This window comes from Chelonia mydas, chromosome 28 (assembly GCF_015237465.2).
Source record: "Chelonia mydas isolate rCheMyd1 chromosome 28, rCheMyd1.pri.v2, whole genome shotgun sequence".
Taxonomy (NCBI): domain Eukaryota; kingdom Metazoa; phylum Chordata; order Testudines; family Cheloniidae; genus Chelonia; species Chelonia mydas.
In genome coordinates, this window is record NC_051268.2 from 7,990,400 (window position 1) to 8,018,228 (window position 27,829).

A 27,829-nucleotide genomic window follows, 5' to 3' on the forward strand; every position below is an offset into this window, starting at 1 on the left:
TTAACTATCCAGATATCTGTTGGAAAAGTAGCACAGCAAAGCACAAAATGTTCATTAAATTCTTGCAGCGTTTTGGGGACAAACTTTTTATTCCAGAGTGTGGCAGAAGTGACCAGAGAGACAGTCATTTCAGACTTGTTTATGACCAAGATGGAGGAATTGGCAGTGAATCTGAAGCTGGAAGGCAATTTGGGTGAAATTAATCATGAAATGATAGATTTTGTGATTCTAAGGATAGAAAGGGGTGAGAGTATCAGAATAAGGAGTTCTAAAAGCAGACTTGTGCCTATTAAGCCAAGCTGAGAGGGGTTGCAAGCACTTTGGTGGACAGGATTACAATTCAAAATGACCATTACATAATTGAGAATTGGTCTGAATGAACAAGATTAAATTCAATAAAGGCAAGTGCAAAGTATTTTACTTCAGAAGGAAAAATCAAATGCACACTACGAAATGGAGAATAACTAGCTAAGCAGTAGTACTGCTGAAAAGGATCTGGGGGTTATAGTGGATCACAAACTGAATATGAATCAACATTGTGATGCAACTGTAGAAGAGGATATTATCATTCTGGCATCTATTAACAGGAATTTGATTTGTAAGACACTGGAGGTGATTGTCCTGCTCTAGTCAGCACCGCGTGAGGCCTCAGCTGGAGTACTGTGTCCATTTCTCAGTGTCACGCTTCAGGAAATATGTGGAGAAATTCAAGGTATTGCTCAGGTGTGCAATAAAAATCATGAAAGGATTAGAGAACCTAACCCAAAAGGAAAGGTTGAAAAAAGCTGGCATGTTTAGTCTTGGGAAAAGAAGACTTAAGGGGCACCTGAAAACAGTCTTCATATATGTTAAGGGCAGTTCTTAAGAGGACAGTGATTGTTCTCTGTGTCCACTGAAGGTAGGAGAACAAGTAATCATAGAAATGTAGGACTGGAAGACTCCGCAAAGGTCATCTAGTTCAAGGACTAAGTATTAGGTAAGCAATCCCCAACCTGTTCTTAAAAACCTCCAATAACGGAGATCCCACAACCATCCTAAGTAATTTGTTCCAGTGCTTAACTACCCTTACAGTTAGGAAGTTACTACTAATGTCTAACCTAAATTTCCCTTGCTGCAATTCAACTCATTACCAAGAGGTAATATCCTGTCCTCAGTGGATAAGGAGAACAATTAAGCATCCTCCTCTTTATAACAAGCTTTTATGTACTTGCAGACTGTCATCATGACCCCCTTCAGTATTCCCTTTTCCAGACTAAACAAACCCAATTTTCTTAGTCTTTCCTTATAGGTCATTTTTCCAGACCTGTAATTGTTTTTGATTTTGCTCTCCTCTGCACTTTCTCCAATATGTGCATATCTTTTCTGAAGTGTATTTTGTCCAGAACTGGAAACAGTATTCCAGTTGAGGCCTTATCAGTGCTGAGCAGAGTGGTAGAATGACTTCTTGTGTCTTGCTTACAGCACGCCTGCTTATACATGGGAGGATGCTGTTCATATTTTTTGCAACAGTATTAAATGGTTGAGTCCTATTTAGTTTGTAATCCACTACCACCCCCAGATCCTTTTCCACAATACTCCTTAGGCAGTCCTTTCCCATTTTATATTTGTGCAGTTGATTATTTCCTCCTAAGTGTATTACTTTGCATTTATCCTTATTGCATTTCATTCCATTAATTTCCCATCATTTTCCCAATTTGCCAGGATCATTTTGAATTCTAGTGTTGTCCTCCAAAGTGTTTGCAGCCCCGCCCAGTTTGGTGTTCTCTATGCCATTATTGAAACTCATGACCGGGGTCCCAGGGGTACCATGCTGAGATTACTCACTTAGTGCAAGCTGCAAAGAATGGGGCAGACGATCCCCAAAGCTGGTGGTTATTCTGATACTTAGATGTACCATGCCAGCAACAAAACAGCTTCTACAATACCTTACTAGATACCCAGAAGCAAAAAACACAGTTCCCTTAAAACAACCCAGCCTTGGGCTTCCTCCCAGACAGTCAAGTCAAATATGATGAGGATTACTGAAAATCTTGTTCATCATACAAGAAAGTTCTACCGATCCCAAAAGTTTGTAAGAACAGGTTGGGGATAGGGGATGGCTTACATAATACTTAGTCCTTGGACTAGATTTTAAGACATCTTCACAAATTATCACTAATGACTCAGAGATATCTTCCACCAGGTCCTTAATGAGCTTACTTTGCAGTTTCTGTTAGATATTAGGAAAAACTTTCTAACTGCAAGGATATTTATGCTCTGGAATAGGCTTCCAAGGGATGTTGTGGATTCCCCATCATTGGAAGTTTTAAAAAAAACAGGTTGGACAAACACCTATGAGGGATGGTCTAGGTTTGCTTGATCCCGTCATAGCACAGAGAGCTGGGCTTGAAAAATTCTTAAGCTCCCTTCCAGCCCTTCCCTTCTATTGTTCTGAGCTTTCTTCCATGATGCTTCTTGCTCTTTGGAGGAACTCCCCATAAACATCCCAAGACCTACCATAACCCTCCCCATAAACATCCCAAGGTTAGCCCTCTTCCCATCCCTCCATACAACTCCCCAGTTCCATGAAGCTTTCAAACACATGACAGTGGTTAGGTGGGTTGTGTGCTAAGACCACTATCTATCAGGATGACAAATGTTGTCTTATTGTTTCCTTGTGCTTCCCCTGTCACTATTCATGGCCATTGCACCTGTATTCCCCCTCTGTGGTCCAGCAAGGGCTCTCACTCTCAGGCTGCCCAGACATCACCTCTCTTGGGTAGAAACCCACATCTCTCTCTCTCCTGACTGGGGTATCTCCAGGCTGCACAGCTCCCTGCCTACCCTGTGAATTCCCCAGCAAGGCAGATCCTCTCAGCAGACCTGCTTTGCCTTCCTTCCTCAGAGGCTATGAACAGCCTAACTGGCCCCAGTTAAGTTACCAGACCGCCCTTTCCCAGCAAACAGGGATTCTCAAGGTAAAAGCATTACAGAAAGAACATACTAAAAACAATAAAAGAACCTATACACATGCTATCAAGCTTACCTGAGAGCACCCCAACCCCAACAAGGGCTCAGGCAGGTGAACAGACCTTCAGACCCCACCAAGAGTTTTTTCTGTGGTTGTTAGCTCAGAACAAGCATGCCCATGCATCTGCGCATACCCTTTTATCTAGTTTGGGCCTCTGAACTTTACTCCTGGGGGAATTCTGCACCATTGTATGTGCGCAGAATTAATGTGCCGCACAGAATTTTTTTCTCTGTAGAAAATACATTTTGCCAGAGATGTGCTGCAGTTATACCTTTCACCCACTAGGGGCTGATGTGGTGCCAGTAAAGAGAGCAGTTGCTCTTGGGCACAAGCGGTTCCAGTTGCAGATAGGGAAGAGGAGCGTCTAGGGTCCTCATAGTACCATACCCATGGAGCCAGGTCAGGAGGCACAGAATATGGGGGATGGACATTGTGGGGCACATGGGGCTGCTGGGGAATCACAGATGGGTTCAAGAACTAGTGCGGGGACAGCCTAAGTTAGGGGCTGGGGATGTAGGGACACATGGGGAGGGGAGTGGCTTATTGGGGGTGCAGGACCACATGGGGAGCGGGGCAGGGACACCTGAGTGAGGGGGTTGTTGAGTGGGAGTGTGGCACCACATGGGGGCAGTGCTGAGAGGGTGCAGGGACACATGGGGACATGTGTAGATGTGTCTGAATGAGAGAGACTAGGGGTCAGCCAGGCTTTGTATGGGGGAGGATCCTTAACAATCCCTCTCGCCCCCTCCCCTCACCCAAAAGTCTGTTCCATACTTCTCCCACCACACCAAACAACTCTCGAGGTTCGCACCCAGGCCCCTTCCCAGCACTTTCCTCTTCCTCATCTCCATTACCCCTGACTCCCATAAGCTTTTGCACTGCTTCTGAGGGATGCGGGAAATACATTTCTGTATTGTAGTTTAAATGAATTATTACTCAGAGTTCTGTATTAATATTCCTTGTAATTAATCTATTTGTCAAAAAACATTCCCTGAATCTGTTTTGTTGTCTGTATTGTTACAGACATATTTGCTGACAGGTATTTTGAAATAAATTACCCAAATAATTGAAAATGGCATGATTATATTGCGTTATTTTGACAACTAAAATATATAGAATTTTACATAATTTTAAAATATGGGCAGAAATTTTAATTTTTGGTGCAGAATTACCCCAGGAGTAGAATTTGTGTTCACAGCTTCCATAGGTTTGGGGGGAGGTGAGAAGTTGCCTTCCCCTTCTTCCAAGTATTTCCTGGGAATCCCATTTACCTTTGTCTAGCATGTTGTTTCAAAGAGTCTTTGGAAGTTCATAAGATTTCCTAGGGTTTATGTTAGCCAGGTCTCCTCCCCGGAGACGTTAAAGACCGTCCCACGGTAATACGTACACACTCATATTTTTAATCAAATAAACTCCAAGGATACTGAGAACTTAATTCAGTAAGGTTTGACTTCATTCAATAAGGATGGTCCAGGATATCACAGGAAACTGCCATCTCTGTCACACCCATGTCTGTCTGTATCCATCTTTCTCTTCTCTCATTCTTAGATTGTCAGATCTTTAGTGCAGAGACCATTTTTTTGTTTATAGAGTGTCCAGCAGAATGGGATCCTAGTCCATGAATAGCACTACTAGGTGCTATGGTAACAGGAATAGTAAATGATAATAATGGGGAGGTTCTGGGCAATGGGAGGGAGGGTGTTAGAGAGCAGGGAGAGGAAGGTTTGGGGCAAAGATCTCCTATGAGTTGGGAGGGCTGGGGGCAGTGGTAAGGGGTGGCGATGCCATAGAACAGCTGCTGTAGTGAGTTAGGAAGCTGTGGAGGGCTGGAAGCAATAGAAACCAAGAATCTGGAAGGGTTGGTGCTGGTTAGAGTAAAGGGAGCATGGGTGTTGGGTAGAGGGTGCTCCAGGAAATAGGGGTGCTAGCAATGGGAGGGAGCAAAGGGACACATTTCTGGCAGGAGCTCTTGGGAATCAGGACCAAGAGACAACTGAGATAATGTGATGAGGGTTGGGGAGTAGATAATTTGGGAGAACTGCTAGTGAGGAGGGATGTGGGCCATGGGAGGAGAGGAGAAAACCCAAGGAGAGATTTTTCCTTGGGTCCCTGGAGGTGTGGAAGGGTGAGAGCAGTTAGAGGAAGGACCATGGGGGTCATAGTGATTGTCAGGGCTAGCTGCCTCTCTGTGCCCTTCCTCGTCTCTCTGAGTGTCCCCCATCAGCTCTCAGGCCTTTCTCTCTCCTGCAGTGTCTGTGGCCCTCTCTCTCTGTCAGTATGAAGCAGTTCTAGGGGGACTTCCCCTCTGACTGGAGTCTTCCCTTTCTGTGACATGGAGTTACCTGCTCTGGGTTTTAAGAGCCCTTTTGATCATGAGTGTCTGGCTGTGTATGTTCCTAGTAGACATGGGCACAGTTAATTACCTCAGAAGAAGAGTGCCCTGAACCTTTGAGCACCTGGGGAGCTGGCCTCAGGATTCTACTTCTTTAAAATGGGCTGGGGTTTAAATAACAGAGTTTTTTTGTGTGTGTGACAAAAGCCCCACGAATTCATCTGATCTCTCTTGTCTTCTTTCCCCTTAGCAGGGTTTCCAGTTTCTAAACTTGATGTCATCTCCCAGCTGGAAAAAGGGGAAGAGTTGTTTTCCACAGGTCTCCAGGACTCAGAGGAAAGAAAGCTCCTGAGAGGTAGGTGTACAGGTGAGTGATCATTAAACCAACTCAGTGCCTGAAGAAAATAGCTGGAGTTCCCAGCAAAGGCCTTGTGAACTCTCTGTGTTCATGATTGTTCCCAGCAGGTGTCATATCCTCAGGGCAGATACTGCTCACAGCTTCCTACCCATCCTGACTAACTCCTGGCAGTACCTCCTTCCCCAAACTTCCTTCTCCTAGAGTGTTTGGATGGGAACTGCATGCAGAATTGATCCCCTCCTCTCTCCCCTTTAAGAAAGAGTTTGGGGAAATTCAGTCCCTGATTTTTTCCATTTCCAGCTGTTCTTTTGGTCTTTTCCATTCCTGTTTCTGAGATTTTTTCTTTCTCTGTCCTAGCAGGTGATGGAATGGTGATAGAGACCATGGAGCAGAATCCTCAGCAGGAAGATGATGAAATGGAACCACAAGAGTCTTTACTGCAAAGATGCAAAGGGAGTGTGTCTAGGACTTGTGAGCAGGGAAAAGCCTGTGAGAGTCAGCACAGGCCAGAGAAGCGGCAGGGAAACCAGCCAGTGCAGAAAGCTGGAAAATCTGTTAATTATCAGGGAACTCACAAGGAAACCATGGCCCAGCAGAGAATCCCCATGGGAGAGAGAAGTAACACATGTGTTGAGTGTGGGAAAAACTTCAGTAGGCGCTCGTGCCTTGTTAAACATGAGAGAATCCACACAGGAGAGAAACCCTATGAATGCTGTGAGTGTGGGAAAACCTTCACTGAGCACTCAAGCCTTATTAAACATCAGAGGATCCACACAGGGGAGAAACCCTATGAATGCTCTGAGTGTGGGAAAACTTTCTCTCGGAGCTCAGCCCTTACTGACCATCAGAGGATCCATACCAGGGAGAAACCCTATGAATGCTGTGAGTGTGGGAAAACCTTCTCTCAGAGATCAACCCTTACTAACCATCAAAGGATCCACACAGGGGAGAAACCCTATGAATGCTGTGAGTGTGGGAAAACCTTCGCTCGGAGCTCAGCCTTTATTAACCATCAGAGGATCCATACAGGGGAGAAACCCTATGAATGCTGTGAGTGTGGGAAAACCTTCACTTGGAGCTCAGCCCTCGTTAACCATCAGAGGATCCACACCGGGGAGAAACCCTATGAATGCAGAGAGTGTGGGAAAAATTTCACTGAGCGCTCAACCCTTATTAACCATCAGAGGATCCATACAGGGGAAAGGCCCTATGAATGCAGAGAGTGCAGGAAAACCTTCCCTCAGAGCTCAGCTCTTATTAGCCATCAGAGGATCCACACCGGGGACAAACCATATGAATGCTGTGAGTGCAGGAAAACATTCCTTCGGCACTCACACCTTATTAGACATCAGATGATCCACACAGGTGAGAAACCCTATGAATGCTGTGAGTGCGGGCAAACCTTCACTCAGAACTCAAATCTTATTACACATCAGAGGATCCACACGGGGGAGAAACCTTATGAATGCTGTGAGTGTGGAAAAATATTCACTTGGAGCTCACACCTTATGAGACATCAGAGGACCCACACAGGTGAGAAACCCTATGAATGCTGTGAGTGTGGGAAAACCTTCCCTCAGCACTCACACCTTATTCGACATCAGAGGATCCACACAGGTGAGAAACCCTATGAATGCTGTGAGTGTGGGAAAAACTTCCTTCAGCTCTCACACCTTATTCGACATCAGAGGATCCACACAGGTGAGAAACCCTATGAATGCTGTGAGTGTGGGAAAACCTTTGCTCGGAACTCACACCTTATTAGACATCAGAGGATCCACGCAGGAGGGAGATCCTATGAATGCTCCAAGTGTGGGAAATACTTCCATCAGAGCTCAGCCTTTATTTATCATCAGAGAAGCTGCAAGAGAGATAAATACCATCAAAACCTTGTCTAGAGCTGAGGGAAGTTTTTGTTTTCCTTTTGCTAGTTCCCACTTAGTGAGTTTAAAGGAAGCTTTGTGCCCCCATGGTCTTTCAGTTCCCCCAGCTGAGTTATCTGCTTTTCCCATTTGTAGCTCACCCTCCCTTGGCGGGGAGGAATCCCACAGCCTTTTTCAGCAACTCATTTGTCTTATGTCATGGAGGTGTGTGTCCCTCCAACCGGAATCTCAATCAATCCCAGGTGGGGGAACCAGGAGTGACCTCAACTAAGTACATGGAGGTTAAATCTATGTGGGCCTTGACTCAACTAGGATTTTCCATGGAGTTAGCTAGCTTCAATTAGTTATCCTAATATAAAAACACAAGTATTTTTTCAATTAAAAAATACCCCATATATGGTGGCCAGGATAATTTAGCAAATTTCCTCAACACTTGGCATAACCTCCATCACTTTTCCTAGTCTAAACACATTTGGAGCATCACATTTAAACTTTTCCTCCCATGGCAAATAAATTGTTAGTCACCAGGTTCCCACACTAGGGACAGATTGTTTCATTCCCAGTTGTTCTCACATTACACTGGGTTCTGCTGAACATTTTTCTACCAGTTAAATATAACAAAGAGAAGGAGCAGGATTAGGGATGGGTGGCAAAAATTTCAACCTCTGTGACACCTGAAGAAGTGAGTTAGAGGGATTCCCACCTTCTGAATTACCCCAGCAATGTTTGAGCCAAATAGAATTTATCTTCTCCACTGTCTACACCTCCACCCGTCATTGTGTCTTATGATTCAGTGTTCTCAGTCCTCTGCTTGGGAATCACATTTTGTTTTCTTTGATCATAAAACAGTATTTTTGAAACTGAGATGACAGTGTCACAGACCTGCAAGGGGAATTTGAATGGATCTCAAACACAGCATGATCACTGGGAGTTCAAATCCCCGTTTCCAACTGTTGGGAAAGCCTCTTCTAGGATTTTTCCTACTGAGATGAGATTGTTTGCAGATGGAGAGGTTAAATTTGCTTTGTTTAATTTTCCATTATGATGATACTAGAACTTTTGAAAATAATAAAACTCAAGCAGTCAAGTGATTAAAAAAATTAATCACAATATTAAAAAAAATAATTAATTGTGCAATTAGTTGCACTGTTAAAGAATAATAGAATACCATTTATTTAAATATTTTTGGATGTTTTCTACATTTTCAAATATATTGATTTCAATTACCACACAGAATGCAAAGTGTACAGTGCTCACTTTATATTATAATTTTTATTACAAATATTTGCACAGCAAAATACAAAATAAATTGTATTTTTCAATTTACCTAATACAAATAATGTAGTGTAATCTCTTTGTCATGAGAGTTGAACTTACAAATGTAAAATTATATACAAAAACAAAAATAAAACAGTATTCAAAACAACCCTCAAAAATAAAACAGTATAAAACTTAAGAACCAAGTCCTACTTCTTGTTCAGTCAATTGCTCAGACAAACAAGTTTGTTTACATTTGCAGGAGATAATACTGCCTGCTTCTTGTTTACAATGTCACCTGAAAGTGTGGGAGTAAATTTATATTTTTAGTATATAAATTTGTATATAATCTGATATGTGCATGGCACTGTTGTAGCTGGCGTTGCAGGATATTTATGTGATAGATTCATATGTCCCTTCATACTTCAACCACCCTTCCAGAGGACATGCGTCCATGCTGATAACGGGTTCTGCTTGATAACAATCCAAAGCAGTGTGGACCAACGCATATTCATTTTCATAATCTGAATCAAATGCCACCAGCAGAAGGTTGATTTTCTTTTTTGGTGGTTCAGTTCTGTAGTTTCTGCATTGAAGTGTTGCTTTTCTAACACTTCTGAAAGCATGCTGCACACCTCATCCCTCTCAGATTTTGGAAGGCACTTCAGATTCTTAAACCTTAGAATCATAGAATATCAGGGTTGGAAGGGACCTCAGGAGGTCATCTAGTCCAACCCCCTGCTCAAAGCAGGGCTAATCCCCAACTAAATCATCCCAGCCAGGGCTTTGTCAAGCCTGACCTTAAAAACCTCTAAGGAAGGAGATTCCACCACCTCCCTAGGTAACCCATTCCAGTGCTTCATCACCCTTCTAGTGAAAATGTTTTTCCTAATATCCAACCTAAACCTCCCCCACTGCAACTTGAGACCATTACTTCTTGTTCTGTCATCTGCTACCACTGAGAACAGTCTAGATCCATTCTCTTTGGAACTCCCTTTCAGGTAGTTGAAAGCAGCTATCCAATCCCCCCTCATTCTTCTCTTCCACAGACTAAACAATCCCAGTTCCCTCAGCCTCTCCTCATAAGTCATGTGTTCCAGTCCCCTAATCATTTTTGTTGCCTTCCGCTGGACTCTTTCCAATCTTTTCACATCCTTCTTGTAGTGTGGGGCCCAAAACTGGACACAGTACTCCAGATGAGGCCTCACCAATGTCGAATAGAGGGGAACGATCGCGTCCCTCAATCTGCTGGCAATGCCCCTACTTATACATCCCAAAATGCCATTGGCCTTCTTCGCAACAAGAGTACACTGTTGACTCATATCCAGCTTCTCGTCCACTGTAACCCCTAGGTCCTTTTCTGCAGAACTGCTGCCTAGCCATTCGGTCCCTAGTCTGTAGCAGTGCATGGGATTCTTCCGTCCTAAGTGCAGGACTCTGCACTTGTCCTTGTTGAACCTCATCAGATTTCTTTTGGCCCAATCCTCCAATTTGTCTAAGGCCCTCTGTATCCTATCCCTACCCTCCAGTGTATCTACCTCTCCTGCCAGTTTAGTGTCATCTGCAAACTTGCTGAGGATGCAATCCACACCATCTTCCAGATCATTAATGAAGATATTGAACAAAACTGGCCCCAGGACCGACCCTTGGGGCACTCCGCTCGATACCGGCTGCCAACCAGACATGGAGCCATTGATCACTACCCATTGAGCCCGACAATCTAGTCAGCTTTCTATCCACCTTATAGTCCATTCATCTAGCCCATGCTTCTTTAACTTGCTGGCAAGAATACTGTGGGAGACCGTGTCAAAAGCTTTGCTAAAGTCAAGGAACAACACGTCCACCACTTTCCCCTCATCCACAGAGCCAGTTATCTCGTCATAGAAGGCAATTAGATTAGTCAGGCATGACTTGCCCTTGGTGAATCCATGCTGACTGTTCCTGATCACTTTCCTCTCCTCTAAATGCTTCAGAATTGATTCCTTGAGGACCTGCTCCATGATTTTTCCAGGGACTGAGGTGAGGCTGACTGGCCTGTAGTTCCCCGGATCCTCCTTCTTCCCTTTTTTAAAGATGGGCACTACTTAGCCTTTTTCCAGTCGTCCGGGACTTCCCCCGATCGCCATGAGTTTTCAAAGATACTGGGCAATGGCTTTGCAATCACATCCGCCAACTCCTCTCGCACTCTCAGATGCAGCACATCCGGCCCCATGTAGTTGTGCTCGTCCAGCTTTTCTAAATAGTCCTGAACCACTTCTTTCTCCACAGGGGGCTGGTCACCTCCTCCCCATGCTGTGCTCCAGTGCAGTAGTCTGGGAGCTGACCTTGTTCGTGAAGACAGAGGCAAAAAAAGCAATGAGTACATTAGCTTTTTCCACATCCTCTGTCACTAGGTTGCCTCCCTCATTCAGTAAGGGGCCCACACTTTCCTTGACTTGCTTCTTGTTGCTAACATACCTGAAGAAACCCTTCTTGTTACTCTTAATGTCTCTTGCTTGCTGCAACTCCAGGTGTGATTTGGCCTTCCTGATTTCACTTTTGCATGCCTGAGCTTTATTTTTATACTCCTCCCTGGTCATTTGTCCAGTCTTCCACTTCTTGTAAGCTTCTTTTTTGTGTTTAAAATCAGCAAGGATCTCACTGTTAAGTCAAGCTGGTCGCCTGCCATATTTACTATTCTTTCTACACAGCGGGATGGTTTGTCCCTGTAACCTCAATAAGGATTCTTTAAAATACAGCCAGCTCTCCTGGAGTCCTTTCCCCCTCATGTTATTCTCCCAGGGGATCCTGCCCATCAGTTCCCTGAGGGAGTCAAAGTCTGCTTTTCTGAAGTCCAGGGTCTGTATTCTGCTGCTGTCCTTTCTTCCTTGTGTCAGGATCCTGAACTCGACTGTCTCATGGTCACTGCCTCCCAGGTTCCCATCCACTTTTGCTTTCCCTACTAATTCTTCCCGGTTTGTGAGCAGCAGGTCAAAAAGAGCTCTGCCCCTAGTTGGTTCCTCCAGCACTTGCACCAGGAAATTGTCCCCTACACTTTCCAAAAACTTCCTGGATTGTCTGTGCACTGCTGTATTGCTCTCCCAGCAGATATCAGGGTGATTGAAGTCTCCCATGAGAACCAGGGCCTGCTATCTAGTAACTTCCATTAGTTGCCGGAAGAAAGCCTCGTCCACCTCATCCCCCTGGTCTGGTGGCAGGGTCTATAGCAGACTCTCAGTATGACATCACCCTTGTTGCTCACACTTCTAAACTTAATCCAGAGACTCTCAGGTTTTTCTGCAGTTTCATACTGGAGCTCTGAGCAGTCATACTGCTCTCTTACATACAAATCAACTCCCCCACCTTTTCTGCCCTGCTTGTCCTTCCTGAACAGTTTATATCCATCCATGACAGTACTCTAGTCATGTGAGTTATTCCACCAAGTCTCTGTTATTCCAATCACATCATAATTCCTTGACTGTGCCAGGATGTCCAGTTCTCCCTGCTTGTTTCCCAGACTTCTTCCATTTGTGTATAGGCACTTGAGATAACTCGCTGATCATCCCTCTTTCTCAGTATGAGGCAGGAGCCCTCCCCTCTCGTGCTCTCCTGCTTGTGCTTCCTCCCAGTATCCCACTTCCCCACTTACCTCAGGGCTTTGGTCTCCTTCCCCCGGTGAACCTAATTTAAAGCCCTCCTCACTAGGTTAGCCAGCCTGCTTGCGAAGATGCTCTTCCCTCTCTTCGTTAGATGGAGCCCGTCTCTGCCTAGCACTCCTCCTTCTTGGAACACCATCCCATGGGCAAAGAATCCAAAGCCTTCTCTCCGACACCACCTGCGTAGCCATTTGTTGACTTCCACGTTTCGACAGTCTCTACCCAGGCCTTTTCCTTCCACGGGGAGGATGGATGAGAACACCACTTGTGCCTCAAACTCCTTTATCCTTCTTCCCAGAGCCACATAGTCTGCAGTGATCTGCTCAAGGTCATTCTTGGCAGTATCATTGGTGCCCATGTGGAGAAGCAGGAAGGGGTAGCCATCCGAGGGCTTGATGAGTCTCGGCAGTCTCTCCATCACATCATGAATCCTAGCTCCTGGCAAGCAGCAGACTTCTCGGTTTTCCCGGTCGGGGTGGCAGATAGATGACTCGGTCCCCCTGAGGAGAGAGTCCCTGACCACCACCACCCACCTCCTTCTCTTGGGAGCGGTGGTCATGGAACCCCCATCCCTAGGACAGTGTATCTCATGCCTTCCAATTGGCGAAGTCTACAGTTCCCTTCCCTCAGATGTATCATCTAGTCCACTCTCCGCATTAGTACCTGTGGCGAGAACATGAAAACGGTTGCTTACCTGTATTTTCATTGCTGGTACATGGATGCTCCCCTTTCTTCTTCTGGAGGTCACATGCTGCCAAATTTCTTCACCGTCCTTCTGTCCCCGCTGCGCAGCCTGCTCTGAATCTTCAGAATGTTGTGTCTGTAGAAGCATATCCTGATGTTTGTCCAGGAAATCTTCAGTTTCTCTTATGCAACGCAGGGTCGATACTTGTTTCTCCAGACATTGAACCTTCTCTTCCAATGTGGAGACCAGCTTGCACTTTGTACAGACAAAGTCACTTCTGTCCTGTGGAAGAAAGACAAACATGGCACATCCTGTGCAGGTCACAACAGCTGAACGCTCACCATCCACATTACCTTCCTTCTACGAGCTTCCTCAGGAGTTGTAGTAACTACTCAGAGAAGCCTGCAAGATGTAAGCCTCAGCGGCTCTCCCCAGGCAAACTCCCTCTGTTAGCCTCTCTGCTGTTTGCCACTCAGCTGGTTCGCAGCTGACTGGCTTTTTATAACAGTCAGGCCCACTCAAGGCTCACCTGGAACAAAGCACTCCCACACTTTTCAAACAATCAAGCACACGGTCAAACTGTCAAACTATCCCCGCAACAGACACTCAGATACTCACCAACACAGCCCCCCTAATGCAGCACTTAGCGTACCTTGGGTCAAGTGCTGAAGCTATCTTTAGAAATCTGAAATGAAAGTGTTCTTAAAATGAACATATGCTGGGTCATCATCCGAGACTGCTATAACATGAAATATATGGATGAATGCAGGTAAAACAGAGCAGGAGATATACAATTCTCCCCCAAAGAATTCAGTCACAAATTTAATTAAAGCTTTTTTTAATGAGCGTCATCAACATGGAAGCATGTCATCTGGAATGGTGGCTGAAGCATGAAGGGGCATACGAATGTTTAGCATATCTGGTACATAAATACCTTGCAATGCTGACTACAAAAGTACAAAAGTACCATGCAAACACCTGTTCTCACTTTCATTTGTAAGTTGTACTTTCATGATAAAGAGGTTGCACTTCAGTACTTGTATGAGGTGAATTGAAAAATACTGTTTCTTTGTTTATCATTTTTACAGTGCAAATATTTGTAATAAAAATAATAATATAAAGTGAGCACTGTACACTTTGTATTCTGTGTTGTAATTGAAATCAATATATTTGAAAATGTAGAAAAGCATCCAAAAATATTTAATACATTTCAATTGGTATTGTGTTGTTTAACAGTGAGATTAATCACAATTAATTTTTTTGAGTTAATCGCGTGAGTTAACTGCGATTAATTGAGAGCCCTATACAAAACTCAATAGTAATGAGTGAAGCTGGTTTGAATGGATCAGAGGAGAAGGCAATGGGAGAATCTCTTGTCTTGATTCTGAGTCATCATGTTTAACCGGCTCTGGAATTTCTAGTTATATGAAATTAGAAACTAATTTCAAGTTATGTGAATCTTACACCTCTCTGTGATGTGTTTCTTTTCCTTTTTTGAGGGTCATTTGGTCATATAACCAGATATTAGTTTGATTTGCCAAATTATATCTATAAAAAGAAGGGGTAGATACCCCCAAAACACCCCTTCCTCCTCCTGCCCATTGCATTCTCTGGATCTGAGATGACAAAATGGCACCACCATTGAGCTTTGATGGAGGGGTCCTGACCTAAAGTTTGGTCAGTAAGACTTCTGAAGCATCTGCTGAGACAAATTTGCTTTGAAACTAAGATAGTTTCTTAGCAATGTGTTAGTAAGCATTTTAGCTTTATTTTTCTTGAAACCATTTATGACTTTTATGCGTCATTTCTTGTACTCTCATAAAATCTCTTTTTGTAGTTATTAAATTTCTTTTCTGTTTTATATAAGCCAGTGTATTTATACTGAAGTTTCTGAGTAGCTATTCAAAATAATAAACTGGCATATTATTCTCTTAAAGGTTTATTGTGTGCTGTCCAGGAGACAGCTGGGCAGTATAGGACATATATTTCTGGGGGAAATCTGGGACTGGGAGTGTGTTGGGGGGTCACCGGGCAATATAACCAAGGCTGGGGAGAGGCAGAGTGTAACCCAAGTGTGGCTGGCAGGCTGCAGTTACACACAGACACTCAGGATGAGTCTTGCATGCTGGAAGGCTATTTGGGAGTGGCCCAGGTTGGATCTACTGCATAAAGGCATTGTAAGGCACCCAGGGTTTGAGGGCAGGGGTGACACAGCTGCTCATTAGTCTGGCTTGTACCCTGGTATGTCTCAACTCTACAGGAGGTTACTTCTGAAGTCATCGCCTACCTAATCCAATAATTTGGGAAAAGCTGTCCCTTTGAGATGTGGAGAAAATAGAATGGTGGGTTTTTTTGTTGAACTTACCCCTTAGTAAGAACTGCAAATGTGTGTAAAATACAATCAGTGTTGAAGGTGAGATAGGTGCAGGAAAATAGGTAACTATTTTTGCTTAGAAACTCCACCTCAGATAGTTAACAGAGATTGTGATCCCGGCTTGTGTCTAGTTCTTAACTGACACCTGTGCCAGCAGTTTAAAGAAATAAACTGGCCATGTTTGAATAAGTTATTCCTCATTAGCACTGCTGAGATTTTTGGTGGATTGCTGAAGGATTACATGCTCCGTAACAGCAAAGTAGCAAGGCAGCTCTTTATTAGTTGCTGTTATTTCTATTCCCTTAGCCCTAGAAGTCCCAGTCACAGACCAGGACCCTGTTGTGCTAGGTGATGTACAAACACAGAAAAGGAAGACAGCCCTGGCCATGAGGAGCTGACAGTCTAAGCAGAGCAGACCGACACAGGATGGGGAAGGGATAGAACACACCAGCAGAGTAAACAATATGAGGGCAGCCAATGGCATGTGAGTGCCACAGAGTGTTCTTGTTGTTGGGTTTAATCAGGAGGGGCCCAGGTGACGATAAGGGAGAAGGCCACTGATGGGGAGAAGAGAGGGGGTGGGGTGGTGAGTAGAGGGTAAAAAAAGTGACGCTCAGGGGAAGAGATTGGGAGGTAGAAGGGAGGATGGCTCAATCAGTCAGTACGTGGCAGAGAAAGTCAAATCAAACTGTACAAAAGTCTCAATCTCTGGAGAACCAGAGGTCCCTGCTTTGTCTGCTTCTGCTCCTCCTGGCTGCAGGGGCACCATTTTGGGGGGGGGGGGGGCATGTAGCGGCTCTAGCCTTCCCTGAGTTTCATACCTGATGTCAGCTCACAGCGCATGTCCTAGTCTCAGATGGAGCTCTTAACTGCAACACAGCTTGAGTGTGATATGTCATGAGTTCAGTGCTGCTACCAGCTTCCACTTTTGGGGTGGGTAGTTTGTTTATAAACATAAAAATGGCCATACTGGGTCAGACCAAAGGTTCATCTAGACCAGGATCCTCTCTTTCAACAGTGGTCAGTGCCAGGTGCCCCAAAGGGAATGAACAGAACAGGTAATCATCAAGTGATCCATCCCCTATCGCCCACTCCCAGCTTCTGGCAAACAGAGGCTAAGGACACCATCCCCTGTCCAGCCCGGCTAATAGCCTGTCATAACCATACAGCTAAGGGAAAGGAGTACTTGTGGCATCTTAGAGACTAACCAATTTATTTGAGCATAAGCTTTCGTGTGCTACAGCTCACTTCATCGGATGCATAAGCTCACGAAAGCTTATGCTCAAATAAATTGGTTAGTCTCTAAGGTGCCACAAGTACTCCTTTTCTTTTTGTGAATACAGACTAACACGGCTGTTACTCTGAAACCTGTCATACAGCTAAGGGTAGCCTAGAATTCCTTCTTACCTGTAAGGAGTTAAGAAGCTCAAATAACCTGGTTGTCACCTGACCAAAAGGACCAATGGGGAAAGAAGATACTTTCAAATTCGGGGGGAGGCTTTGTTTGTGCTCTTTGTTTTGTGTGTTCCCTGGGGAAGCAGAGAAGCATCAGGTCAGAAAACTCCTTCTCCAAAAATCATCCTAAAATGAGTCTCAATATTGCAAAAAGAGTAAGTAAATAAGGCAAGACGTGTTAAATTATCTTTTGTTTTTAGCTTGTGAATTTTCCCTGTGCTAGGAGGGAGGTTTATCATTGTTTTTTTTTTTTTTTTTTTGTAACTTTAAAGTTTTGCCTAGAGGGGAATCCTCTGTGTTTTGAATCTGATTACCCTGTAAAGTTACCTTCCATCCTGATTTTCCAGAGGTGCTTCTTTTACTTTTTTTTTCTTTATAATAAAGTTCTGTTTTTTAAGAATCTGGTTTACCTATTTGGTTGGTAGATTATTCTCAAGCCTCCCCAGGAAAGGGGGTGAAGGGGCTTGGGGGGATATTTTAGGGAAACAGGAACTCCAAGTGGTTATTTTCCTGAATTTTTGTCTAACTCACTTGGTGGTGGCAGCAGTACCCATCCAAGGACAAGGAAGAATTTGTGCCTTGGGGAAGTTTTTAACCTAAGGTGGTAGAAATAAGCTTAGGGGGGTCTTTCATGCGGGTCCCCACATCTGTACCCTAGAGTTCAGAATGGGGAGAGAACCCTGACATAGCCATTGCTGGACCTATCCTCCATTAATTTATCTAGTTATTTTTGAACGCTGTTATAGTCTTGCCTTCACAACATCCTCTGGCAAGGAGTTCCACAGGTTGACTGTGCATTGTGTGAAAAAATACTTCATTTTGTTTGTTTTACATCTGCTGCCTATTAATTTCATTTATTTTAATTAATTTCATTCCCTAGTTGTTCTGTTATGACAGGGAGTAAATAACACTTCCTTATTTACTTTCTCCACACCAGGCATGATGTCTATAAACTTTTAGCATATCCCCCCCTTAAGTCATCTCTTTTCCAAGATGAAAAGTCCCAGTCTATTAATCTCTCCTCATTTGGCAGCCGTTCCATACCCCTAATAATTTTTGTTGCCCTTTTTTGAACCTTTTCCAATTCCAATATATCTTTTTTTGTGATGGGGCGACCACATCTGCAAGCAGTATTCAACATGTGGGCTTACCATGGAATTATATAGAGGCAATATGATATCAGAGATAGAGGCAAACATGCCTGGGTCATGGGTGGCAGGTGGAGCCCGCCTTTGGGAAGGCTAGCCCCTGGCTCCATCCTGTATGCCTGCGCCCCCCTCAATGGCCCGGAGCCCTGAGCCCCCCCCAGCTGAGTTCCCCCCCAGCTGAGTTCCTCCCTTCTCTGTAGGTGAAGGGCCAACTAACTCCTTGGGACCATCTGTGGATACACGCCCTGGCACGGACTGCCCTGTGGAAGATGCCTGGACTGAGTTGGAGTGTGACAGGGACTTCATCCAAAAATAGGGAGAAGACCCGACCTTGAGCTAAGCCTGGGAACAGGTGGTGGTCTTAGACTAAGGAGGGGACACCCCGCCACAACGTTCCCAGGGGCCGCAGTTTGAGGTCCAGGGAACTGCCTCTATCGAGTAGTGCAGGACCCCCAAACACAGGAAGCTAGCCAACAGTTCTTGGTGCCCCAGAGATTATGCCAGAGCCTCCTACATTTGGCCCACGAGATACCTTGGGCAGGACAGCTAGGTAGAGAGAAGACCCTCCAGATGATAGCCCACCGCTTCTTCTGGCGTTGCATAAACTAAGAGGTAAAGGACTATTGTGCCTCCTGCCCCAAATGCTAGTGTGCGAGACCAAAGGGGGTACCCAGAGCCTCCCGCTTCTATCCCTGTGGTGGGCATACCCTTTGAATATGTCAGAATGGATTTTGTTCGGCCACTAGAAAAGAGCAGGACGAGAGCAATGAGCAATGAGAGCAGTTACAGCATCTCCTGCAGGACTTCCCGGATGTCTTGTTGACCCGCCCCAGACAGAGGCCGCCACATCGCCGCCACATCGCAACACCCCCGGGACAGAGAGTGAGGCCTCTTCCCTGGAAAATGTGGACCACCATCTGCTAGGAACTGGAGGAGATGCTTGAGATGGGAGTGGTTGAAGGATATGAAGTGAATGGTTGAGCCCACTCATCTTGGTCCCCAAACCAAATAGGAACATCTGATTTTGCATTGGTTTCCAAAAGGTCAGTGCCATCTTCTGGTTCAATGCATACCTGATGCCACACATCAAAGAACTCCTAGAGTAGGTAGGGAGAGCCAAATATTTGTCAACCCTGGACTTAACAAAAGGGTATTGGCAGATATCCCTGATGCCAAACTCCCGGGCGAATACTGCCCTTCCCGCACCATATGGCCTCTTCTAGTTCATCACAATGCCATTCAGGCTACGTGGGGCAGCCGCCACTTTCCAGTGGCTGATGAATAAGGTGTTACAACCTCATGACTGGTACATGGCAGCATATATAGACAACATTGTCGTCTACAGTGGCAACTGGGAAGACCATCTCCAGCACCTCGCCAGTATATTCCAAGCCCTCCAGGATGCCGGTCTCACTGCCAATCCTGTGAAATGCCATCTCGGACAGGAAGAAGTGACCTATGTGGGTACGTAGTGGGAGGTGGTAAGCTGTGACCGCTGGTCAGCAAGGTCCAGGCCCTATCTGAAACACCAATGCCAAAGAAACAGGTAAGCCAATTCTTGGGATTGGCCGGATACTGTTGACACTTTGTGCCCAGCTTCATGACAATTGCTCCTCTCTCCTGCCCCGCCCCGACTAAGAGCTCCCAGCCCCAGCAAGTGCGATGGACTGACCAACGTGAAGAGGCCTTTCAGACTCTAAAGAAACAGCTAGCACAGGAGCCAGTCCTCATACATCCCACTCCAAACGATGCCTCAGAAATGGGACTGTGGGCCATCCTGCCTCAGGAAGTAGATGGGGAAGAACATCCCATTTTGTATCTGAGCCATAAGTTGTTTCCCAGAGAAACCCATCATTCAATGATTAAGAGGCTTTGGCCGTGAAGTGGGCTGTTGATTCCCTACATTATTATTTACTTCACAGCACCTTCACATTCATTACTCCTCATGCACCCCTCAGATGGTTACACAGCATGAAGGACACAAATCCCCGGCTAATGCGTTGGTACCTTTCCCTCCAGCCATATGACTTCTGCGTATGTCATTGACCAGGTAAGGCCCACACCAATGCAGACTTCTTCTCTAGGTTGGGAGGGGAGGAGAGGGAGGTGGACCGCCTTTTGGGGTCTTGTGTGATGGGGCATACATATCCCACACTGGACCAGAAGGGGTTAACCCCACACTATAGGTGGAAACGTTCCCACCCCTCAGACCATACTAGGCATGCTCCAAGTGCTATTCTAGTATAAAAGGGAGCAACCCAGTTCAGTCTGGGTTGACTGCCAGAGAGGATCTTTTGGGGAGGCGCCAGCTGAGGAGCCATCTCAGCCCTTGCCTGCCGGAGCCTGAGATCAGGCCCAGAGATCTGTTGCCATCAGGATCCCAGGGAGTTACCTGCACTGAGGAGCCTGGAGACCTCAATGCCTCATAGACTGCAGCTTCAGGAAGTTCGGTATCTCCCACTCATGTGAGGTCAGCGTGATTCCCTGCTGACCCAGTGCCGGAGTGCTGGACCACTCCACCACTGTTAAGGCCCTGGGTTAGGGCCTGGTGGAGTCAAGTGAGCCCAGGCCTCCCCTACATGGGCTGCCACACCCCCTCTGGTGTTGGCCGCTAGGCCACTGCCCTGTATCTGAGGGCTGCTATATGGACTCTGGCCTCCAAGCCGCACTGCCCTGTATCTGGGGGCTGCTATATGGACTCTGGCCACTAGGCCATGTTGCCCTGTGCCTGAGGGATACTGCTTTGACCCTGACCCATGAATCTCATCATGACTAGACCCAATACAGTCTGGTAGGCTGTAACTGTGGTATCAGCACCCCCCCCCCGGAGCTGGAGATCCTGCCCAACAAGAGACAGGGCATACATATACACCGTGACCAGGACAATCTGCCCCTCCCAGTAGAAATGATTCATACTTGCTGATACTGGAGGGGCACAATGTAAAGAGAGGGGAAGGGAGTGCTCCACATCACCTCTGGAAGGAACCTTTCAGCCCCACATCCCAGGCCAGGCCAGCCAATCCCACCAGCTCCTGGGGAGGTTGGTGCCACAGTAATGGGGATCACATGCCTCAGGGGCCGGCCCCAGCCCAGGGAGACTCACAGCACCACAGTGTCTCCCCAGAGTTCCTGTGCCCTGGTGGACATCTCAGCAGGGGGAGGGGCACAGGCAATGCCTTGAACTTGGGCTGACCAGAGGGACCCTGCTACCAGTGTCTATGGAGAGCAGAGGGGGCAGGGCAGAGCCACTTCTCACACCAGCTGAGGGTGGCTGCTCCTGATGGCTGCCTTTGTGCAGTGTGGTAGCTGCTTGGGAGAGAGTCCCCCTTGGGAGGCAGTGGCTGCCACCACTCCCTGCCCAGGTCTGGCTGCTAGGGACAGGGGCTGAGCGAACCAGAGGATGCCCCCGCACACACACATATCTGGCTTGCTCAAGCCCTGTCACCTCCATTTAGAACCCTTTGAATGAGACCCTCAATTTCAGCTGGGCCTGACATGACAACCCCAGAGCAAACCAGATGGGCATGGCAGCTAGGCCTGGCAATGACAGTGACAGCAAAGAAATCCACCACCACCCACGCCCTACTACCCCTCCTTCCACCAACCCCCCATCAGGCAGACATATGGCCCCTGGTCCATGCATACCCCCACTACTCCTGAAAGCCTGTGAAGGATAGGTCATTTTGCCTTACGCTGCTCTGAGCCCCCCAGGTTGCAGTGAGAGATGAAATGCGTGCCCCCCCCCCCCGCTGTTCCCATATGAGAACCAATGGGTTAATATAGAGGGAGCTGATAAGGCTCCACTCCAGTTTGGACTGGTTGATCTCCACCCACATTCTCTATGGTTCTGACCCATGTAGCTTACTGAAAAACATGACTCAATACCCCTTTTACACATTTCATTAAAATGAACAAACAAATAAAATGAAGAACACACCTCCTAAACCTAAAGTTCACCATTCAGCTAGCTCTGGGGCATAAAATACAGTGATCACAGTGACAGGTTTCATGCACACTGACTCACATAGAGTAGGAGCTAGAGCTGCAGTCAAAGATCTGGTGATGGGGTCGCAGGCTCAGTACTCCACATTCGCAAGCTTTCTCAGATAGGAGGAGACAGGCCAAGGCTGGCACAGCCTGTTGTTGATGTTAAGACTTCCTTCCCCAGAAGGAATCAGTTTTGGGGTCCTGGCATATCCGTCTTTAAGTTGTTGGTACAAAAGGGCTTCCACCTTTACTTTGGTCTTTTTGGTTGATGATTCCAGCTCACCCCACATTACGGTCACTCTCCTGAAGTCTCTGGGCAAATGAGGAATGAAGGACCCCTTGGTTACAGACAACGTGACTGGATCCATTTCAAGTGAGGCAGAATTTGGGCTATCGTCAGTTTGGAAGAGTCCCACTTAACTCAGCAGTTTTCTTAAAATATCGGTTGTTGTGAACCACGTGCAATGTGGAGGTTTGAACCCCAAAGATCTCAAAAATGAAAATACCAAGGACAGTTTGGAGGAGGTTTCCATAGCCTGGCTTGAGGGTTAAAAGGCTGAGTCATAACAGCTGGCTTCCTCTAAACAGAAAAAGGGGTCTCAGCTCCTATAAAAACAACAGGTGACCCCCCCCCCCCAAAAAAAAAAAAAAAACCCCACAGAAAAACAATCTATTGCATCATGCATCCTTTGCCATTCATAAAAAGAACCAGGGACATCTCATGACAGAGATTATACATCTTTGCTTTGCAGAGAAGAGGGGAACTTAGTGACCCATACAGTCTAATTTGGTAAAAGGTTTCACAATTTGTCTCCTTACATAATTTTATTTTACAGCTTGTCAAAACATATTTTATTTGAAATAGAAACAACTGAAGTCTGGTTCTATGTTCTCCTATACACTATTTTTCTCACGCATTCCACCATCTTGACCTTGGAGTGATGATGTACTTCAGAATGCCTTAGTCCACAGGGGGTATTTTACATCAAATAAAGTTCTTAAGGTTAGCCACCACTTCACATATTACTAGCAAAAAGCAAACCAATGTAAGTCACAGTGTTCCAATATAATTCCAGGTTATCACTAAGTTAGGCTTTAACCAGTAATGAACTTAATTGCTAATTTCATTTTCACTGGTTACGAGAACATATTCAAAGATTATAACATTTTATCATACATTAGTTTTCTTTTAATCCCCATTTCCACCAAGTGAGCACTGTGTAAATGTGATCTACACCAGCATAGGAGCTTTCCACATCTGTGAGTTCATTTATCTCTGGGGCTTTGGACATAAGTGTTAGTGGAAGGGGTCTCACACTATGTGGAAAGGTTTGCATCATGAGAAAAAGGACCTCAGCTCTATATTCACACCTTCCAATCTTTCAAAGAAGTAGAAGGTGGAGGCAAAGTGGCACAACTGCATAAGACACAAGAGCAAAATTACGAGACAAAAGCCTAGAATCAGGACTCAACATTTGTATATCCAGCAGTCTGAAATCGGAACTTGACATTCATTCTCTCATCAGTCACCACCATTTCAACAGCATGAAATCCTTCACCAGCCTGATTGGGCAAGAAGGACATCTCCTCTGAAGGCATCAACTATTTCTCATTTTGCCTCATGGAACTTTGGATCCAAATAGTGAAGGACCTTCCAATTGAGCCATGGCATCCTCTGGGAGTGTAATCAGAGACAATGAACTAGGGAGCAGTGTTAAAAAAAAAAAAACAACCAAAAAACAAAAACAAAGTTTTACCTGGACCATAGTTCACCACAGCTTCCTTCTCTGGGATGAAAATCAACTACTGGGTGCCTTCTATATCAAACTGAGTTCTTGCCAAATCCTTGGTCATGGTCAGGGTACATTTACACTTTCTTTGGAATTGAATCCTTTACAAAACCACCCAAAATGTGAGCAGTGTTAGTGAGGAATGGCTTCCCCAAACATGCCCAATTTGTTTCTTTAAACTGGTGGCACAGGTCCAAATTAGGGACTAGAAACACTCTTGCATCAGAATCCCTGTAAGTCACCAAAGGAGCAGAGTATATTAAAAATAGATATTCTGCAGCTATATCACATTCCACCCTGAGTTCATTGTAGTGCACATTTGCAGCATCTGTCATGGGCAAGTTCACCAGAAATGAACTTTATTTTTTCCAAATCAACACAGACAGGGACAGCGTTTCCTAAATCATAGGACACATGCACCCAGTTACTTCAGTTAGTTGCACAATTATCGGTGTGCTGCTGTTCACCATTTCAGAGTGGAGCCCTAAACCCATTACTGTTTCCTTGGCAGCATGCCCAATGGTTTGAAGCATCCTCTCCTGATGAGTGAACTGCACTTGAGCTTTTTTCAAGTCATCATGCAGCACTGGGGGAAAGTCAAAACTAAAATAAGAAAGGACTCTTTTAGCAAACAGTCATTTGTCCCAAAGTCCTTGATAAATCCGAGCTACATCCTGGAGAACAAAACTAATATTCAATAATGTGATGAAATGGCCTTCAGGAGAGAGAAAAAGCCACAACACAGAGCAGTATAAGTCACTTTCTCTTTCATACAAAATGAAATTCCAGAGCAGGTTACATCTGATTACTCAAAAATGATCAGGAGAACAGATTCCCCCATCATTTTCTCCTCTGATCCATTCAAACCTGCTTCATTCAACAGCACTTCATTATTATGGAGTCGTGTTATTTACAAAAATAGTTAGCAACATCATAATGGGGAAAAACTGCCACCCTTCTCATCTGCTAACAATCCCAGATCAGCAGGAAAATGTCCAGAAATGGCTTTGCCAATAGATGAAACGAGGATAGAATGATCACTCTGTGTTTTGGATCCACTGGAATTCTCCATCCAGGTCTGTGACACTTGCATCTCTAGCCCTAATGAGTTGGATTTATGATCAATTGGAGGGACTCTTTGGGAGGTGGAGGGGTAGAATAAAGGGAGGATAAACACCATTGTGGCTCACACAGACACCAGCGCTGCTGGAGGGAACAGGCATAGTGACTGTAATGGAGAAGGAGGGAATCCATCCGACTCAGCCCATTTCCTTCCGCTGTCACAAAGGCCGAAATGATACATTTGTCTCACTCCTGCTCCTCTTCTTTGTTATACTGAAATATATTTTAAATATGAAAAATGGTGAAAAGAATGGACCACCTGCTGTCCAGCACAACCTGGACCAGCATGAGAACAACTGAGAATGGGAATCTGTTGCCAAAGGAGGAACCTGGTGACTAACAATCACTCTGCTAGTAGGGTGACAGTATGAACGTGATGCTCAGGGCTTGTTTAGAGTATGAATATTGCTGTCGATTAGGACAGATCAAAGGGGAAGGTGCTAGCTAACCCCAACCATTGTGCCTGGGCTATGTCAACACGGCAAAGCTCTCTGTGTGTTTACATTACGATAGCTACCTCGAGCAGGCCAACTCCATGGAAAATCCTAGAGAAGACAAAGCCAAGGTCGATTTTTGCTCAGTGTAGCTACTTGAGGTCACTCCCATTTCCCCCAGCTGGGGCTGATGGATATTCCTGGCAGGAGGGAGAGACATTCCCACGACTCACAGGAGAAAAGAATTAGTAGTAAGGACCACGGGATTCGTCCCAGAGAAGGGTGACCTGCAAAAGGAAAAGTGGGCAACTCACCTGAGGGAGTGAGAGAACATGGTGATGCAAATGGTGCAAACAGCCCTAAAAGGTCACTATGTAAGAATTAGCAAATGTCCTTTTAAAAATGTATTTTCTCTGCCCTACATAAAGTTTTTATGCTGTGTATCTCCCTTGTGAAGGGTCTGATGTCTATTAAGGTGTGAGCTCCGGACGAAACTTTTCCCGCACTCACAGCATTCATAGGGGCGCTCTCCTGTGTGGATTTTCTGATGATTAATAAGCACTGAGCTCCAAGTGAACCGTTTCCCGCACTCACAGCATTCATAGGGGCGCTCTCCCGTGTGGATCCTCTGATGTTTACTAAGGTCTGATTTGACAGTGAAGCATTTCCCACACTCACAGCATTCATATGGTCTCTCTCCTGTGTGGATCTTCTGATGCCTAATAAGGGATGAACTCCGAGTGAAGCTTTTCCTGCACTCACAGCATTCATAGGGTGTCACTCTTGTGTGGCTTGTCTGATGTTTAATAAGTTTTGAAATCTTACCGAACTGTTTTCCGCACTCATAGCATTCATATAGGTGCTCTTCTGTGTGGATTCTCTGATGATTAATAAGGCCTGAACTCTGAAGGAACGTTTTCCCGCACTCACAGCATTCATAGGGGCGCTCTCCTGTGTGGATTCTCTGATGATTAATAAGCGCTGATCTCCAAGTGAACTTTTTCCCACACTCACAGCATTCATAGGGGCGCTCTCCCGTGTGGATCCTCTGATGTTTATTAAGATCTGATCTGGCAGTGAAGCGTTTCCCACACTCACAACATTCATATGGTCTCTCTCCTGCGTGAATCCTCTGATGTCTAATAAGGGATGAGCTCTTAGTAAAGCTTTTCCTGCACTCACAGCATTCATAGGGTGTCACTCTTGTGTGGCTTGTCTGATGTTTAATAAGTTTTGAAATCTTACCGAACTGTTTCCCGCACTCACAGCATTCATAGAGGTGCTCTTCTGCGTGGATTCTCTGATGATTAATAAGGCCTGAGCTCTGACGGAACGTTTTCCCACACTCACAGCATTTATAGGGTCGCTCTCCTGTGTGGATTCTCTGATGATTAATAAGCGCTGATCTCCAAGTGAACTTTTTCCCACATTCATAGCATTCATAGGGACGCTCTCCTGTGTGGATCCTCTGATGTTTATTAAGATCTGATTTGACAGTGAAGCTTTTCCCACACTCACAACATTCATATGGTCTCTCTCCCGTGTGGATCCTCTGATGTCTAAGAAGGGATGAGCACTGACTGAAGCTTTTCCTGCACTCATAACACTGATAGGATCTCTCTCTTGTATGGCTTTTCTGATGTTTAATAAGGTTTGATTTCTCACTGAACTGTTTCCCACACTCACAGCATTCATAGATGCTCTTTCCCATGTGGATCCTCTGATGTCTAATGAGGGTGGAGTTCAGAGTAAAGTTTTTCCCACACTCAGTGCATGTGTTTTTTCTCTCTCCTGTAGGTTTTATCTGCTGGGCTGTGATTTGCTTGAGATCCTTGTGAGTTCCTTGACAATAAATGGATTTACCCTCTTTCTCCCTGAGCTGGTTTCTCTGCTCCCTCTCTGGCCTGTGCTCACTCTCACAGGCTCTTCCCTGCACACGATGCCTGGACACATTCCCTTTGGATCTTTGTGATAATCCCCCATGTGGTTCCACTTGCTCGCTATCTTCCTGCTGAGGATACTGCTCCTCATTCTCACTCAACATCCCAGCACCTGCTTGGATAGAGAGAGGAACCTCAGAAACAGGGATGGAAAAGGGGAAAATTAGAGGTGGAGAGACAGAAAAAAAACCTAGTAGCTGAATACTCTAAAACTCTTCTCCATATGGGAGAGAGGAGGGAAGCGATTCTGCCTCCACCTCCCATCAGGGAGGGAACAAAGCAGGAGCCACAGGAAGCCATTTGTGATAGCTGCCCTGAGGATAAAATGCCTCCTGGGGATAATCCTAAACTCCAAGAGCTCATAGGGTCTCTTTAGGGAGTCCCAGCTGTTTCTTTCAGGCACTGAGAGTTCTAGAATT

The 27,829-nt window shown here is 45.5% G+C and overlaps 2 protein-coding genes across 23 annotated transcripts in view; one reads left to right on the top strand and one right to left on the bottom strand.

Annotated features, from left to right (window-relative positions):
* Nucleotides 1-9,012, top strand: part of LOC102930400 (zinc finger protein 501) — a 1,110,025-nt gene extending 1,101,013 nt beyond the window's left edge. For 9 of the 17 annotated variants that reach the window (XM_043537402.1, XM_043537403.1, XM_043537401.1 and 6 more), the window contains 2 exons: nucleotides 5,593-5,709; nucleotides 6,058-8,748. In XM_043537402.1, the coding sequence (XP_043393337.1) occupies nucleotides 5,593-5,709; nucleotides 6,058-7,598 (1,658 nt within the window). In that variant the 3' untranslated portion in view covers nucleotides 7,599-8,748. Of the gene's footprint in view, nucleotides 1-587; nucleotides 713-5,592; nucleotides 5,710-6,057 lie in introns of those variants that run through there. The other 8 variants (XM_043537404.1, XM_037887399.2, XM_037887389.2 and 5 more) reach the window with 8 other exon arrangements.
* Nucleotides 1-27,829, bottom strand: part of LOC102934530 (zinc finger protein OZF) — a 1,287,564-nt gene that overhangs the window by 1,250,669 nt on the left and 9,066 nt on the right. For 4 of the 6 annotated variants that reach the window (XM_043537259.1, XM_043537263.1, XM_027827500.3 and 1 more), the window contains exon 5: nucleotides 22,023-27,525. In XM_043537259.1, coding sequence (XP_043393194.1) covers nucleotides 25,889-27,525 — 1,637 coding nt within the window. In that variant the 3' untranslated portion in view covers nucleotides 22,023-25,888. Of the gene's footprint in view, nucleotides 27,526-27,829 lie in introns of those variants that run through there. The other 2 variants (XR_006287730.1, XM_043537261.1) reach the window with 2 other exon arrangements.